Source organism: Fusarium proliferatum (genome assembly GCF_900067095.1).
Source record: "Fusarium proliferatum ET1 genome assembly, contig: FPRO_scaffold001, whole genome shotgun sequence".
NCBI classification, from domain to species: Eukaryota; Fungi; Ascomycota; class Sordariomycetes; order Hypocreales; family Nectriaceae; genus Fusarium; species Fusarium proliferatum.
In genome coordinates, this window is record NW_022194790.1 from 4,252,407 (window position 1) to 4,266,912 (window position 14,506).

The 14,506-nt window shown below is 50.7% G+C and overlaps 3 protein-coding genes across 3 annotated transcripts; 1 reads left to right on the forward strand and 2 right to left on the reverse strand.

Moving 5' to 3' along the window:
• Positions 1 to 383: 383 nt before the first annotated feature.
• FPRO_00694 (uncharacterized protein) lies at positions 384 to 2,267 on the reverse strand (the record flags this gene model as incomplete). The annotated part of the gene is made up of 2 exons (XM_031223581.1): positions 384 to 2,053; positions 2,105 to 2,267. 2 exons carry the CDS (start codon positions 2,265 to 2,267, stop codon positions 384 to 386), a joined length of 1,833 nt encoding a protein of 610 aa, XP_031075777.1.
• A 2,356-nt stretch (positions 2,268 to 4,623) lies between these two features.
• FPRO_00693 (uncharacterized protein) lies at positions 4,624 to 7,765 on the forward strand (the record flags this gene model as incomplete). The annotated part of the gene is made up of 2 exons (XM_031223592.1): positions 4,624 to 4,737; positions 4,790 to 7,765. The coding sequence occupies 2 exons, from the start codon at positions 4,624 to 4,626 to the stop codon at positions 7,763 to 7,765; spliced, it is 3,090 nt and encodes a 1,029-aa protein (XP_031075778.1).
• A 2,138-nt stretch (positions 7,766 to 9,903) lies between these two features.
• Positions 9,904 to 11,714, reverse strand: FPRO_00692 (related to negative regulator of glucose-repressible genes; the record flags this gene model as incomplete). Its single annotated transcript, XM_031223603.1, has 2 exons — positions 9,904 to 10,930; positions 10,987 to 11,714. 2 exons carry the CDS (start codon positions 11,712 to 11,714, stop codon positions 9,904 to 9,906), a joined length of 1,755 nt encoding a protein of 584 aa, XP_031075779.1.
• Between the last annotated feature and the right edge of the window lie 2,792 nt (positions 11,715 to 14,506).

Genomic DNA, 14,506 nt, shown 5'->3' on the forward strand with positions numbered 1-14,506 from the left:
CAGTGAAAGAAAAACAGGATTCATCAAGAAGGTCGTCCTCGACCGCCCGACCAGATTCGTTTCCCTCGAATTATTATTGTACGTATGCACACGTGCAACAATGCATTGCCCCCTGAGGCGGATGTCTGGAGTTGACCTGAGAGATAGAAGACCGTCGGCTTTCGGACTCCATTCCCGAAGGCTCTTGTTGGATGTCAATGATGTGAATCACCGCATGGACGGTGGCGAAAAAAGAGAAGAGGGTTGCACGAGGAAGAAAGAAGAAGTGAATGGCTGGGCGGTGTTGGTCATGAATATGTACAACATTCAGCATGCTCCGAGGGTTGAATCGTACAGAGGACGCTTGGGCACGCTGCAATCAGAACCGGAGTATCCAGAACTGCTTAGTAGCCGGTGAAAGAAGAGGCGCAACCCCAGCTTCGCTCACAGTTGCAAGAACCAGGCTCCTTCCAGAGATCATCCTCGAAGGAGAAGAAGACGGTCTTGTCACCGCAGCTCTCGCGAATGGACTTGATAGCCTTGGCCTGCTCAGACTTGCCAGGGCAGGCAACGCCGTTGCAGTTACCGCTTGAGGGCCAACCACACTCCAGGTTGATGACATCGTTGCCCTTGCAGATACCACGGAGGATCTCAAGTTGACCAGCGACGAACTCACCGGCCATGTCAGGGGTGGTGTTAGGGTTGAAGTAAGGGTGGATGTTGGCACCGGTGACATCAACAATATCGCAGATAGCACCCTGAACATCCTCACGCTCCCAGATGTCGAGGGTCTCGGCGATTGTGTAAGGACCGGTGTAACCAGAGCACTTCTCCTTGACGACAGTGACGAGCTCCTTGAGCTGCTGGGGAGAACAGAACTTGTTCATGATAGCCTCGTTACCAACGGTGAAGAGCTTGACCTGATCCCACTGAGCCCACTCGGCGTAGGCGTCGACCTGAGCCTTGATCTCGGGGGTTTCGTAAGTGCAGCCAGAGGCCTTGACAAAAACACCGACGATCATGTCAATGCCGTGCTTCTTACAGGCGGGAGCAACAGTCTCGAGGGTATCGCAGTCAGTGGAGTAAGATCGAATGATCTGGAAACCAGCCTCCTTGAGGGCAGCAATGTCCTTGTCAACCTGGTCGGCACCCTTGCACTTGCCGGTAGAGGCGACGTAGGGGGTGTAGGTAATACCGTAGTGGTCGTTTCCACCCTTGAGGTTGCCAGGGCTGGAAGGCTTCTTGGGTGCCTTGGGCTTAGGGGCCTCGGAGGGCTTCTCGTAGACGGGCTTGGTGGAAACAGGAGTCTCGGGAACAGAGTAAACAGGGACCTTGGGAGTCTCGGGAACCTTGCTGGGGACCTCATAAACAGGCTTGGTAGGCTGCTCCTGCTTGGTGACCTCGGGCTGGGACTTGGGAGCCTCGTAGACAGGCTTGGTCTCCTTGGGAGGCTGAGGCTTGGGGGCCTCGGGAGCCTTGGTGGTAGCTGGAACACCAGACTGAGAGTAAGGGCAGACGTAGACGTAGTCGGTCTCGGTGACAGTGACGACCTGCTCAGGGGCGGTGTAAGTACCAGGAGCGTAGCTGGTAGGGACAGGGTAGACGATGACGGTCTCCTCCTCGCAGGTCTTGGTGATAGGAGCAATGGTGTAAGTGCCAGCAGATGGGCAGACGTAGGTGGTGGTCTCAATGACACTGGTAACGACACCCTCGTGCTCGGTTTCCTTGGCGTAGGGGCAAGTGACGGTGGTCGCAGTCTCAACGATGGTGGTGACACCTCCCATTGTGTGGGTTCCAGCAGGGACCTTGGTGGTCTCGCCAACGCAGACGGTGGTGGACTCAGTCACGGTCATGGTGGTGGCAGGGAACGTATAAGTGCCTGGAGTAGGGCACTTATACTCCTCCGGAGTCGGGACGGGGATGACCGGGACGACCTTGGTGGTGGTAGGAGCAACGGGCTTGGGAGCCTCATAGGTAGGAATCTCATGAACGGTGGTGGGCTTGGGCTTGACGGCCTCATGAGTAGTGACAGCCTCCTTGGTGGGCTTGGGGGCAGAAGGAGGGTTGGGGACAACTGAACCAGTGATTAGTGTTTATACTACAGAATACCGATATATTGACATACGAGTAGGCTCGCCATAGTAAGTAGTCCAGATGGTGGTGCAAGTAGGAACACAGACCTCTCCGCCACGTCGGAACATCTCATGAGCCCGGCGGTGGTGAGGGTAAGCGGCCTGAGCACCAGTGGCCATGGCCGCAACGGCGGCAGCAGCAAGTCCTCCTTTCATGTTGAAAAAAAAGCTCCAAAAATTCAAGTACTGTACGTAAATGTGAGAGTTTGTAGTTGGCGTAGGAAACGAATGCCCGCTAAAAGAGTGAAGCGGTTAATGGTATAGAGGAAAACGAGAGGACGAAAGCGAAAATTAACGAGATGCTCTCTAGATTCGCGAAGGATGGAACCGTGAGGGAAAAGAAAAAGCAGAGAAAAGAACAGGAGGAGAGCGGCATATTAAGAGCAGATCGACTGTTATTGCCTCTACCTGCAACCCGGTCTGTTTTGCCTTGGCTGCAGTGCCCAGAGGGTCATGGCATTGACAAAGGATGGCCCTAGTCGAGAATAGCGGTTTAGATGGTACCTGACATGATGCAAAATAGCGGCGTCTGGAGGCCAAAACTCAGGTACCCGTTTGTCCCTGGCCTGTTCTCATGTGCCCTGTGCCTCATGAAATGAGCTGGGGTGCTAGTCGCCCAGTCCCAAACGTGGACCATTGTTGGTGCAATATGTCTATCATTACCTTGACAGCGCTAGAGACCCCAGCATTTGGCCGGGGTTATGGACGAAAAGGAGAAGGCTGTGGAGCACAGGGCACGATGCAATCTCGTGGGTTCAACCAGCCCAAGGGGCATTTGGTCACCTTGTCGATGCCATGCCTCTCCCAAATAAGGTGGTTTAGGGGGTTGAGTGTTCGAGACCAATCAGCTAGCTAAGCGGTCAAGGTTGCCTCTGTTGCGAGAACCTGTGTGAATAAGAAGCGATATTAGTCCAAGGACGAGGCTTCTCTGACCGTTGGTTGGTCACTTGACTATTCACAAGGGGAATCGAGATAAGTTGACCTCGATTGAGATGCGCAATTGATGTGAACCCCGCGCGGGAGATGAGCTTTCAAAGTTGCGCATCATTCTTAGAATAGTCTATAACATCTCCAAGGTAGAGTTACCTCCAAGGACTGCGCCCCAGTTATCGCGGTATCTTGATTGAAAAAATTCATTGATACAACGATCCTCATGTCATGCCGATTCTTGACTCTGTTCGCCTTTCGAAATTCGAATCAGTCGGTTCATCGGCGAGTGGGGTCAAGAGATTGTTCCTGCATCTGCCATGGTCCCCCAATTTACCCTAGCGGAGGTGGCTTCGCGCTTGTAGACCCAGGGGTTTCCGTTCAGGCGTTCTATTTGTTTTAGTGACGCTCAGCGAGTCGCCTTGTCGTCACTTTCTCTGAGCCTTTGGCGTAATTAACAGCTGCTTCGTATTAGCAACGGGGCCAGAAGTTCCTGTCTCAAAAAACCCACCCCCCAGCACAACAGATATCTTGCAGCCTCCATGTGCGGGGAATTAATAGATATAGTAATCCGAGAAAGCCGGGGCAAAAGCTTGTCGGTCTGTAGTCGGGTTCTCGCTGGTCGAAACAGCTAGGCTTAATGTCGGAACCTCAATCTTATAATTGCACTTCGTATTCACCGTCACATCGCACGGCAGTTCGTCTTGCCCGCGATGCTCTAGCCTTTCCAGCTTGTGATGGGCAGTACTCTGCGATGAACCGTCAGTTGGCATCAAGTCAACAGACAGTGAATTGACTGATGTTCTCGTGTTTCGGTGATCTTCTCATTCGTATGTAAGACTCTGGATCAATAGCAGCCCCTGTATAGGATTTGCAATGTCGATCCATCGGAATCATCTCTTGCCCAAATGAAGTCGGAAGTGAATCTCGCGCGCTTCTTGGCTCCAAGCCATAGTTATTTAGGCTATGCTCGGCAGCCGGACAGAGCAGGGTACCCTTCCAATTAGAGAAGGTCTTTATCTCGAGACAACTCTCAGAATGGAACTACTCGCCATTAGCTAGTTCCGGGCTGAATTGATTGTCGACTTGGATTATTGCCAATAATAGTAGCGAAGTCAATGCCTTTAAATCGAGCCCCTTTTGCTGATAGGTTTCCGTGAAGCTTGCGGCGAGACGGCGGGCAGCAACATACATGCACGGATGCAACATTTCGGTGGTGGTATTCATGATGAGTGATTGTACAAGTCTAAGTTCAGGTACTCAGGCAAGGTAAGGTGAGGTCGTAGACGGAGCCAATACCTTCTCTCTCAATACCTAAGGTAGGTAGGTAGCTTCTTTACCTGCTTACCTTAAGTCATCGAGAAATCTATGGGTTCCGGGTTGGTTCTTGCCCAAATGAATGGCTACACCTAGTAACATCAGTTAAAGTGGAAAGCGCCGTGTCATGTGACCTCGCGATTGTGAAAGTTGCCAATACGCAGTACCTCAAGTTAGTAAAATTTTCAGCCTCGCGTCGGCTTTAAAATTTTGAGTTGTATTCGCAATAACCTTGCTTGATACAGGGTATTTGTGATATTCTGCAAAAATGCTGCGGTCCGCAGGTCGTCCGTATGTTTGCTGCAGATGTCTTCCTAACTGCCCTAATGGATTGCGATCTTCTTTTTCTACGCCTTTGCAGTCCTCGAGTGGACGTTATAACGTTTGTTGCATCTCGTACTATGTCTAACATGTCATGGACTAACAAATCTTAGTACACTACCTCAACCAAGAATCGCCCTCGGGGTGCCTTTGGAAAGACGAACATTCCCACATCTCTTCCCAAAACTTCTCCTGAAGTAGACAAGAGGCCAATTCGGCAAAGATTGCAAGAATGGGTTGCTATCAACGACCCTGATAGGGAGGTAACCCCAATTGTGCCGGATCTTACATTCTGGAACACTGTTACCAATAGTAACACGCGTCCTCAATCTACTGGCTCATCTGAATTGGATAATTTCAAGTCTGATCCAGTGAGCATGGTGAGCACAGATGAGAGCTACAGTAAGGAGGATGCCGAAGTTGCCATTGTTGGGCACAAGTCCCATGCTCCAGGCGATCTTGTTGAAATGAAGCAGCCTGGCTCCCGGACACCCTTATTTGCTATATACTTGGGGTTCTTTGGTCAACGGTATCACTTTTATACCAATACTGGAAGATGGGTGATCAGCATGGGTTTCTCGGCGCTCTTCTCTGTGTCTAAATTCGCCGCCGCCAAGGAGCTACAGCCAATTCTTTCTTTGATTCCTCTTAATGCCACGGCGGACGAGTACGAAGAATTGCGGAAACGAGACCAGGGCCCCGGGCGAGACGCCGGTGCTCGTCTGATCAACAAAATGAAGACATTCATGTCGGAAGCGGACGAGGCCTTCCAGACAAGTCTTAACAATTTAGACAGGGCAAGATCACTGGTCTCAGATGGGAAAAAGACCAAATATTTGAGTCTGTTCGAGCTTGCCGACTTGTTGTTACCCAATTCACTAAAAAAGGGCCCTCAGTTTCCTCCTGCTGCTTTGTACGCAGTTCACACAGCGCTCTTACGAAACGACTTCATCTTCAGGCCATTAAGCCCTTCGACTGACTGCCATCGAAAGGATCATCTTTTCGAGATTTTCCCATATCAGGATTTCATGATGATAAATCGAGTGACTCTCATGATCCGTGAGTATATTCACCTAATGGCAAAGACGTCAGGAAATATGACGTCTTCTGATATGTCGGAAACGGCATTTGGTACTTTCATTCTCAAGGCAAGACAAATTGTTCTTGCTAACAGAGAGAAGCGTTCGTGGACACCTTACGGAATCCTCGCTCCGACTAAAGGGGTCACTCTTGAAAACGGTGAATGGTCCAGGAAGCACATGGAGTTCATACGCTTTCTTGAGTGGTGGGCAAGCTACGACTTGTTCGAAGATTCCTCACACTTCCACGCTGATGGTTCTCTCATACTGCGAGCTCTGGGCCTATATGAAGGTGCCGATCTGAATCAATCTTGTGCATGGACGTTCCTACAAGAGCTAGGGATAATCCCGCCATGGGAAATACCGTCCCGCTATAAAGTCCGTTTCCCTGAAGTCAAGATACAGAGTGGAGGCGGCCTCATTCGAGAGACTCCAGTTAGTGTCGAGGACTCAACTCGACCAGACGTGGCGAAGGATGCCAGACGAGACTGGGCCGACGCCCCTGTCTTCTGCATTGATGCCCCTTCTACAATACTCATTGACGATGGTATCTCTTTGGAAAGAACAGACAAACCTGACGAATTCTGGATTCACGTGCATACAGCCGATCCAGCATCCGGTATTCGACCCAACTCTGAGCTGGGCAGGTTCCTCGAGCTGATACCTGAGAATATCTACCTTCCTGGCCACTTTCAGGCCATGCTTCCAGATGATCTAGGTCTGGACAATTCAGGAGACTACAAGTCGGGTAGTTTGGTTGAACAATACTCGCTTGCTGATGGTCGACCAGCTCTGACCTTCAGTGCCAGGCTTAACGAGAACGGAGACCTGCTGGACTACAAGATCGAGCCAGGTACTTTGCGCAATGTCAAGTACCTGGATCCAAGAGATGTTGCTGAGTTTTGTAACGAACCTCCACCCCCTCCAGTATCTGACCAGACTCTTGTTGTTGGCGAACCACCTAGCAAGTTGGACGTGGCACCAAACCGCCCCTTGATGTCAGCCAAGGAGTTGGATGACAGGAGCAAGGAGGACCTTTTGATCCTTTACCGTCTGTCTCAGGCTCTCAGGAAAAGGCGTCTTGAGAAGGGGGCATGGCCTGTTTTCTTGCCAGGCGCTTCCGTTACTGTGGCTTTCGAAGATGTCCCTATGGAGCAAACAGAAGGAACTAAGGTCCTGCCAGCTGACCCCTACATCAAGGTCGGCTACGATGCATTCAACGGTGCCTCTGTGGTGAGTAACACAATGGTGCTTGCCGGTGAGATTGCTGCTCGATGGAGCTCTGACCGAAAAATCCCACTACCATACCGACGAGACGCCCATTCGCAGACGAATAAGACCAAACTTCTCGAATACGCCACGAAGGAGCTCTACCCTCTGCTCCAGAAGGGCATCGCTCCATCAGGAGCGCAACGCCAGGAGTTGACACGCTTGACTGGTGGGATCGAGATGTCGACAGAACCCGGCCCTTATTTCATGCTCGGTCTGGACATGTATACCAAAGCCACTTCTCCTCTTCGCCGCTTCTCTGACCTCATTGTCCACTGGCAAATTCACGCAGCATTGGCACATGAGCGGCAGGTGAACCGCAGGCTAGACCCCAAGACTGATGATCTGAATGACATATTGCCGTTCACGGAGGAGACACTCCCCAACACGCTCTCACTGTTGCGTATGCGCGAGAGAATGGCCCGGACTGTGTCTCGCGGCACCCAAGAGTGGATGCTCATGGCGGTTGTGCGGGCCTGGCAGTTTGAAGGGACAGCACCGAAGCGCATGAGTTTCACAGTTGATGCTCGTTGGAAGCAAGGCGTGTCCGGTCGGGTAGACCTATTCGATATGCCGGCCCTCTTATCCACCGACGGTATCGATGGCCTCGTGCTCATCAAGGATATCAAGGTGGGCGACAAGTTCGAGGTTGAGCTGGCAAATGTCAACGTTCATGCTCGCAGCATGTTTGTCAAAGCGCTCAAGTACTATCCAAACACCCGGGCAGAACTACATACATGACGTTAACCAGCCGGCACTCTCCCCGGACGCCCCGTCCCTGGCCCGGGCCTCGTGAGCTGCGCCCCAGGGTCTTCTTTGGACTTCTCGAAGCAAGACTTTGTTGGGGTGGAAAGAAACACTAAGTTTGAGCGTCACCGCCTTGACGGCGAAGCCATGGCTTGCAGCATCGTGAGTGAGATTGGCGGTGTTTATGTCTCACATCTCTTTCCTCTGTGCCCATGCTCCAACGACTCTCCGCCTTTTTCTCAATCGCTCTCAACAAGAAGCCATCGATTGACGTGGAGTCGCCCATCTCTCCCCCGCATTTTTGCACATCCCATCGAGTTACCCCCTGCGTTAAAAAAAAACATGGGGTTTCTTGCTAGAGACTTGATTGACAGAAACCTTGGCGTGATCCTCCGGGGTGTCGTGCTGGAGATGCACTGTACGATACCCCATTTTCACCATTTTAAGGGGGGAATAGCTGACGACAGATCTCCCCCTTGCCCGATGCACGTCACTTGTATCATACCTGTACCATATTTTTACATGGCCAGCACAAACTTGCGATAGCTTTGGAAATCAAAAGCATGAGATGTACAGTAGATCATCCATTTATAGAACCACATATTAACAAAATTCCGTCGATGCCAATACCGCATGTCGCAAGTGACCATCGACGGAGGTCTCCCCTTGCTGTTAGACCATAAGCAACATCACATCCTCGGCTAATAGCCTCACGGACGGACACTGACACGACATCCTTTCAAACAACCCATATCCCTGCCAAAACATCCTTATCACGAATTACAGCGTCTTTTTTGACATACTTGACATTCTGGGGCACTTCACTAGGGCACGTGGAATGAGGTCACGCGCCCAGAGAGAACAGACCAGCCTGCGTCCTGTTTCCCCAACAATTTCGCTGCTTTGCATCTCAATTGGTGATCGGCATAGACAATGTGTTGATTGGACCGTTTCGTAAGCTGCAGTTCGGATGTGGCAAAGTCGAATTTTGTCTGTAAGAGGTAAAGGCTAGAACGACTAAGTTTTCAGGGCCAGTATGATCAGCAAGGGACGGCGAAGTCAAAACCCTCATTTGTCCCCTGTCAAGCTTGCTTATTGACTTGCATCGTGTTGACGAAATGGCTATGGGGGAGCATGCACAGATTTTCATTTGGACAAGCAATCAGATGGGGACACCATATTATTATATCATGAATGCTTTTGTGTTGTTTTGTAATGGCTTCCATCCGGTCCGCCTGAGTACATCGAGATGCGACCCCCTGTCTTTTATGTACATCCAATTCACCAACGCACTGAAGACCCGGTCCTGTTGCCATTTGCCGTTTGTGTCCTTCTTCTTCTTATTCTTCTTCCTTTGTTTAAATTGTCCCTGTCCTGCCTGGCCTTGACCGTCCCTTAGAGTCGCCGTAGTCGCCGAAGAAAATCAATTGACCCCATGGCCTGTACCCTTCCCTTTCCTGATCCGTCCATAACCGCCCGAGGCCGCCTGTGATCCGTAGTACCCACTTGCCCATGGGATATCATGAAGTAAAAAAACAAAAACCCTTGCCACCAAAGAAAGACGGGAACAAAAAATTATAACGCCGAATATCGTCCGGGCCTGTGACCTCTGGAATGGGCTTTTCCCGTTGCCCCGATTTCGTAGTCGGATCCCGGGTACCGGGGGCGTCACGGGGTAGGTTGAATCCTTCGTAGAAAGAAAAGCCTGAAGACCAATGATGGCGCCTTGGTGTAAGCTGCCTGAAAAATGGTCCTCTCCTTTGCCCATGAAAATCCTTCGCAGTCACCCCAGCTCTTCCACAATAAACACGGTGCTTTTCTTGAGCCTTCTCATCTCCATCCATTCGTTGTTACAGACCGTGCATGAAAGATTGGAATGCGATTCCGGGGCCACTTTCCAAGATGTCGTCGTGATATTGGCACAGGCTGCCTGTCAACAAGCCTTTACTTCGTAATAGTTGCGGTAGTACGGCGGATCAATGCCAATTATCTCCGAAATTCCCGTATATAGATGCGCTTTTTTTTATGTTGTCATGGCGTCGTTTCAGCTCACACTGAGTGAGTCACAAGCTTATAAGCTTGTTCAAATTCCAATCGCGTCGCTAAAAGAAAGTCGAACGCTTGTGTATCCATTACTTCCTCCAGCCAACGTTCCAAATAACGTGGGCGATATCACGGGCTGTATTGACTGTGTCAATAACTCGGCCGAAAATGCCGTCTCCGGATTGTATTTCGCCCTCCTCATAAGGCATAAACATACCAGATGGTGTGCGTCGCATGCCCGCAGGCTCCTCACAAAGACTGCCTGACGAGATGGATCTGCTCAGGCCTCCATTGGCACCTTCGTTGGGAGGTGATGCCCACCCTGACCGGGGGCTTAACAAAGCGTCGTCAAGGCCATCATCGTGGTCTTCCTCGCCGAAAAAGAACTTTCCTGATTGTTTGGTAGGTCGTAGTGTCTCCTGTGAAGATGAAGGAGACATGAGAGGGCTTCGGGAGTGCTTCATTGCAGTCTCTCGTGGCTCAGGAGTGTCTTCCCGATACTTGAGGGTGGTGGACGGCAGCATGGCAATTGTCTTGCCTTCAGCAGCTGGTTTTGACTTCATAGTCTTGCGTCGAGAAATGGGTCTCTTTTTGGTCCTGACTCGTTTCATCATCACACCATCATCTGAGTCGCTGTCTGAAGCAAAGTGCTCATCAATCATTTCATCCTCATCTTCGCCCTTGGCTTCAACAGCTATGCATTGCTCGACTTGCTCGTTGAAATGAATGTGTTTTCGCTCAGAATTGGGGGAAATGATTCCAGATGACTCGACTGAAAGAGCAACGCTGCTGCTGTCTCCGCTCAACCGACGTGATGCGAAGGGATAGGCGAAGTAATCTGTTGATGAGCGACCAAGATGGGGTCGAAGAATTCCTCTTGTCTCTTGGGCCTTGACAGCTGCGGTAGCCTGCTTCAATAATGAAGCTGTAGACAATGATCGCTGAAGCATAACTTCGGACATGCTTCTCTTCTTGAGGATAGGCTTCTTGTTGAGGTTGACCAGTGAGTCAGCTTTGGATAACGACACGCTTGAAGGCTCCGTATGCGTAGGATGGAGATTCTTGGGTCCTGACTGTAATGGGCCGTAGAGCCAGGTGACATCACAATCTTTGAGCCTAGGGAGCGTAAGCATTTTAGTAGAGTTGGGGGGAATATTCTGAGGGAAACAAACCAGTTGAGAGATTCGGGGGAGATAGTCTTGAGGTTGTTTTTGGCCTTCATCCAGGTCCTCCAAGAAGCATTTTCTAGCCGAGCACTGTTGGGGAACTCCCCACGTCGAGTGACGACATATCGCCATGATGACCAGATATCCTCCTCCCTCCATTCATGAGATAGATAATCCACCTGGCGGGATGGTCGACTTGACACTGCAGTGTCATCCTCTGCATGTTCCGACTTTTCATGTTCAGGCGTTTCGGGCCTTGATGTATCATCAGAGACGTCTTCAGAGTTCTCGTGTTCCGCAGGAGAGACAGTGTACGAGTCGCCGGTCCGGGGACTGGGCGGTGGCTCTAGGTTGTCATCATGGTGGATTTCAGGGCGGATCTCTTGGTGGACATAAAACTTCTCCTGCGCAAAGGATGGAAACATGAAGTGATCTTCAGGTGATTCAGCGAGTCCAATGTTGTCGTCGTAGTCAGAGGCAATGGAGAGATTAGTGGCAGGAGTAGATGCGTAGGAGAGATCGACAGAGTCGGCGTGGATGGTACGGGGAGACGAGGGAGCAGATGAAGAGTTGGATTCGGCGTAAGACTTGGATGCAGGCTTGTAATGGTCGCTGAGGTGAGATGAAGTGGAAAATGGTGAATTCGATGAGATGAAGTTGGAGTGAGAATGTGAGCGTCGTAGGCCGGAGCCGGCGAAGTAACCGTTGTCGTCGGATGGAAGAACGACAGCCATGATGGGAGTTTGAGGAAAACCGAAGGAATCTTTGTCAATGCCGAAGCACCCAGGAAAGGTGAAATTGGGAGGGCTCGAGGTTAGAGACTCATGGGTACAGACGAGTGCAAAGGCAATCAAAACGTATGTTAGGTATGCTATCGATTTGAGATGAATTGACGAGTGTCAAAGACCTAGCGTGGGCACGAAGTATAGAGAATAGGATGGATTTCACAATGTGGGTGGGGGGCAGGCTTATAGCAGTTTGTAGTTGCAGGCGTAGAGTCAACCTAAAGAGCCCGGACAAGTGCTTGAGCAAACAGCAGGCGATAGCCGTAGCCGGGGTCCTTGGGGGCAGGTGGACAGGTTCTGTTTGGGGCTAGTTTCTAGCGTACTGTACCGGAGGAGTACGTAGCGTAACCCGGCGCTGGTGTTGTGGGTGTGTGTGTTTTCTGGGCGTGTACTGTACGAGGGTTGGATGGATGGATGGAGCGATGGGGATGGCAGGCCAGGGATGAGCTAAACCTGGTCGAGGCGTGGTGGCGTTGAAGCGACTGAAGACCTCCCCCAGACCCAGTTGCGGTGACGAATTTCGTGGGGACCGTCCAGGTGTGGTCGAGTCCAGTCAGTCAGTGTGTGCTTCTGCGCTCGCTGGTCACTGTTCGTTCGTTATGCACTGACACTTCGGTCACCGGCCGGATAGCGGAGTCTTGCGCCCGCTGCGATGGTATTGGGCAGACGGTTACAGTGGGTGTTTAGCGTAGTGGTTGGTGGTTGAATCTGCCCCCCAGGTTCGGCGAGGTCCAACTGGGTGGTTGTTGAAAAGAAGGAGGAGGAGCATGAAGTTTGAGGAATGAATAAGTCGCAGTGATGGAAGACGATGAGAAGAGTACTAGCTAGGTAGGTAGGTTTATAGGAAAGGTGAGATAGTCAGAATGTATGGCGAATCTGAGAAAGAGCGGGGATAAACGAGGGAGAGATGATGGAATAGCTGCCCTCGGGGAGCAAGAAAATACCGGACCTTGATATAAGGTGTCAAAATAAACTCAGCAAAAGATATCCTAAGTTTATGTCAAGTTACCTAAGTCTTTTTGTCATTTAGGATCAAGGTCCTGAGTTTTCTTTCCTCCCCTTGGGTACCTTGGTAGGCACTGATTTGGGTTTGACTCTGTGGAAAGAAACGGGCAGGTCAATCAATCACTCAGGTCACTGTGGGAAGAAGGAAGGGAGGGCGGGGGAGATAAGAAAGCCACCAGAGACGGCCTTGACCTTATCCTCGAGACCGCAAGTCAATTGCTACCAAAATTATAGTACGGCAGTATGGCAGAGTACATTCCTACTAACTGAGGTGCTTAACTTAGATAGTAGCCCAAGGACATTGACGACAACATAAACTCTATCATGTCAAGGGACCGATGAGATGATTTTGGATGGCGCTCAATCGCCTACCCCCTCACTAGAAAGAGGACCTTTAAACTTCAGAGAACGATTACGATTGCGATACAGACACAGATGGATGCAGATACAGTGCCGCTGCGGCTACTGTCAGATTATCGGTAGTTGGGGGGAACGGTGAGGGGAGTATGTATTGTAATTATATTGCTGCAACTCAACTCATGAGCTACCTCGACTAGAGGTGTATCTATCTGCGTTGCGACTGGCGGGCGAAGACGGGACCCTTTGCCTAGATCCAATGATCTTCCTGATATCCGATCCCATCTTCGGGTACTCCTCAATCTTCCCCAGTTCAGCGGCACCGTGTTGCAATAGCTAAGGTAAGGTAGGTGAGATTGTGCCCAGGGCTGGTCGGTCAAACATCAAGGCTTTGGCGAGCAGTACGTTGATCCCCTTTGGTGTTTAGCCAGTCAGCCAGTTAAAACTGCATCCATCTACACAGGTAAGGTGAACGTATCTATCTACCGTACCGTATATGCATGCATGCATATGTACTCCACACGCATGCACGTCCAGTATATGCTAGAGATGGCGACAGAAGTCTAGGCGAGAGTCTCATTCTCAATCTATTTCCTAGACCAAGTCAAGGGAGACTCGACAAGTATCTAGAATTTCATCTTTCATCCACAGCTCTCAAGCACCTACCTCAACATTGGCGAATGTCTCAAAATGTCTGACTTGGATGCTTGGCTTGCGGCGATGAGCCGCTGGGGTAACGAGGGTGTCTGTCGTCCTCTGTTTTGGAGACTGGTGTGAGGACCCTGAGGGGAAACAGTACGGATACGTATCATGAATCTGTCTCAGGCTACTCTTATATAAATCCCGACTCTACCTACAGCTACAAACGTGTTAGTTGCAACGACTTCAGGAGCGATATGGTCGAGATCGAGAAAGTAGAGACACGGAAAGATAATTCAGCCCGATGTGATCGAGGTTCATAGCTCGCCCCCCAGACGTGGGGTTGTCAGGGAATATCCTTTCAATGTTGCAGAGCAAAAGTTCGTCCGCTCGTTATCAGAGCCATACAGTTCGACAGTACATACATACAGCTCCGGTGCACCAATAACTACAATCTTATAAGGTCGCACGCAAACTCACGCCATTTCAAAAGGTCGGTTGGCAATTCCATCCGTGGCATCACAACAGCCAACTCTGTACAGATACACCAGAGGGACTGAGTTGCTGCTACCTGCGCTGTAGAACAAGATGAGAAGCCTCAGAGAAGGGGGGCGTGGGGGGTGTCTCTCAAAAGCGTGGGAGGTTCCAGCATGGGCTTCCAGCCAACATGGGGGCGCAAGCGAGAGGAGAGTGGTTGTGATAGAAAGCCTGAGAGATTTTTAACGAGTATTTCCATCATC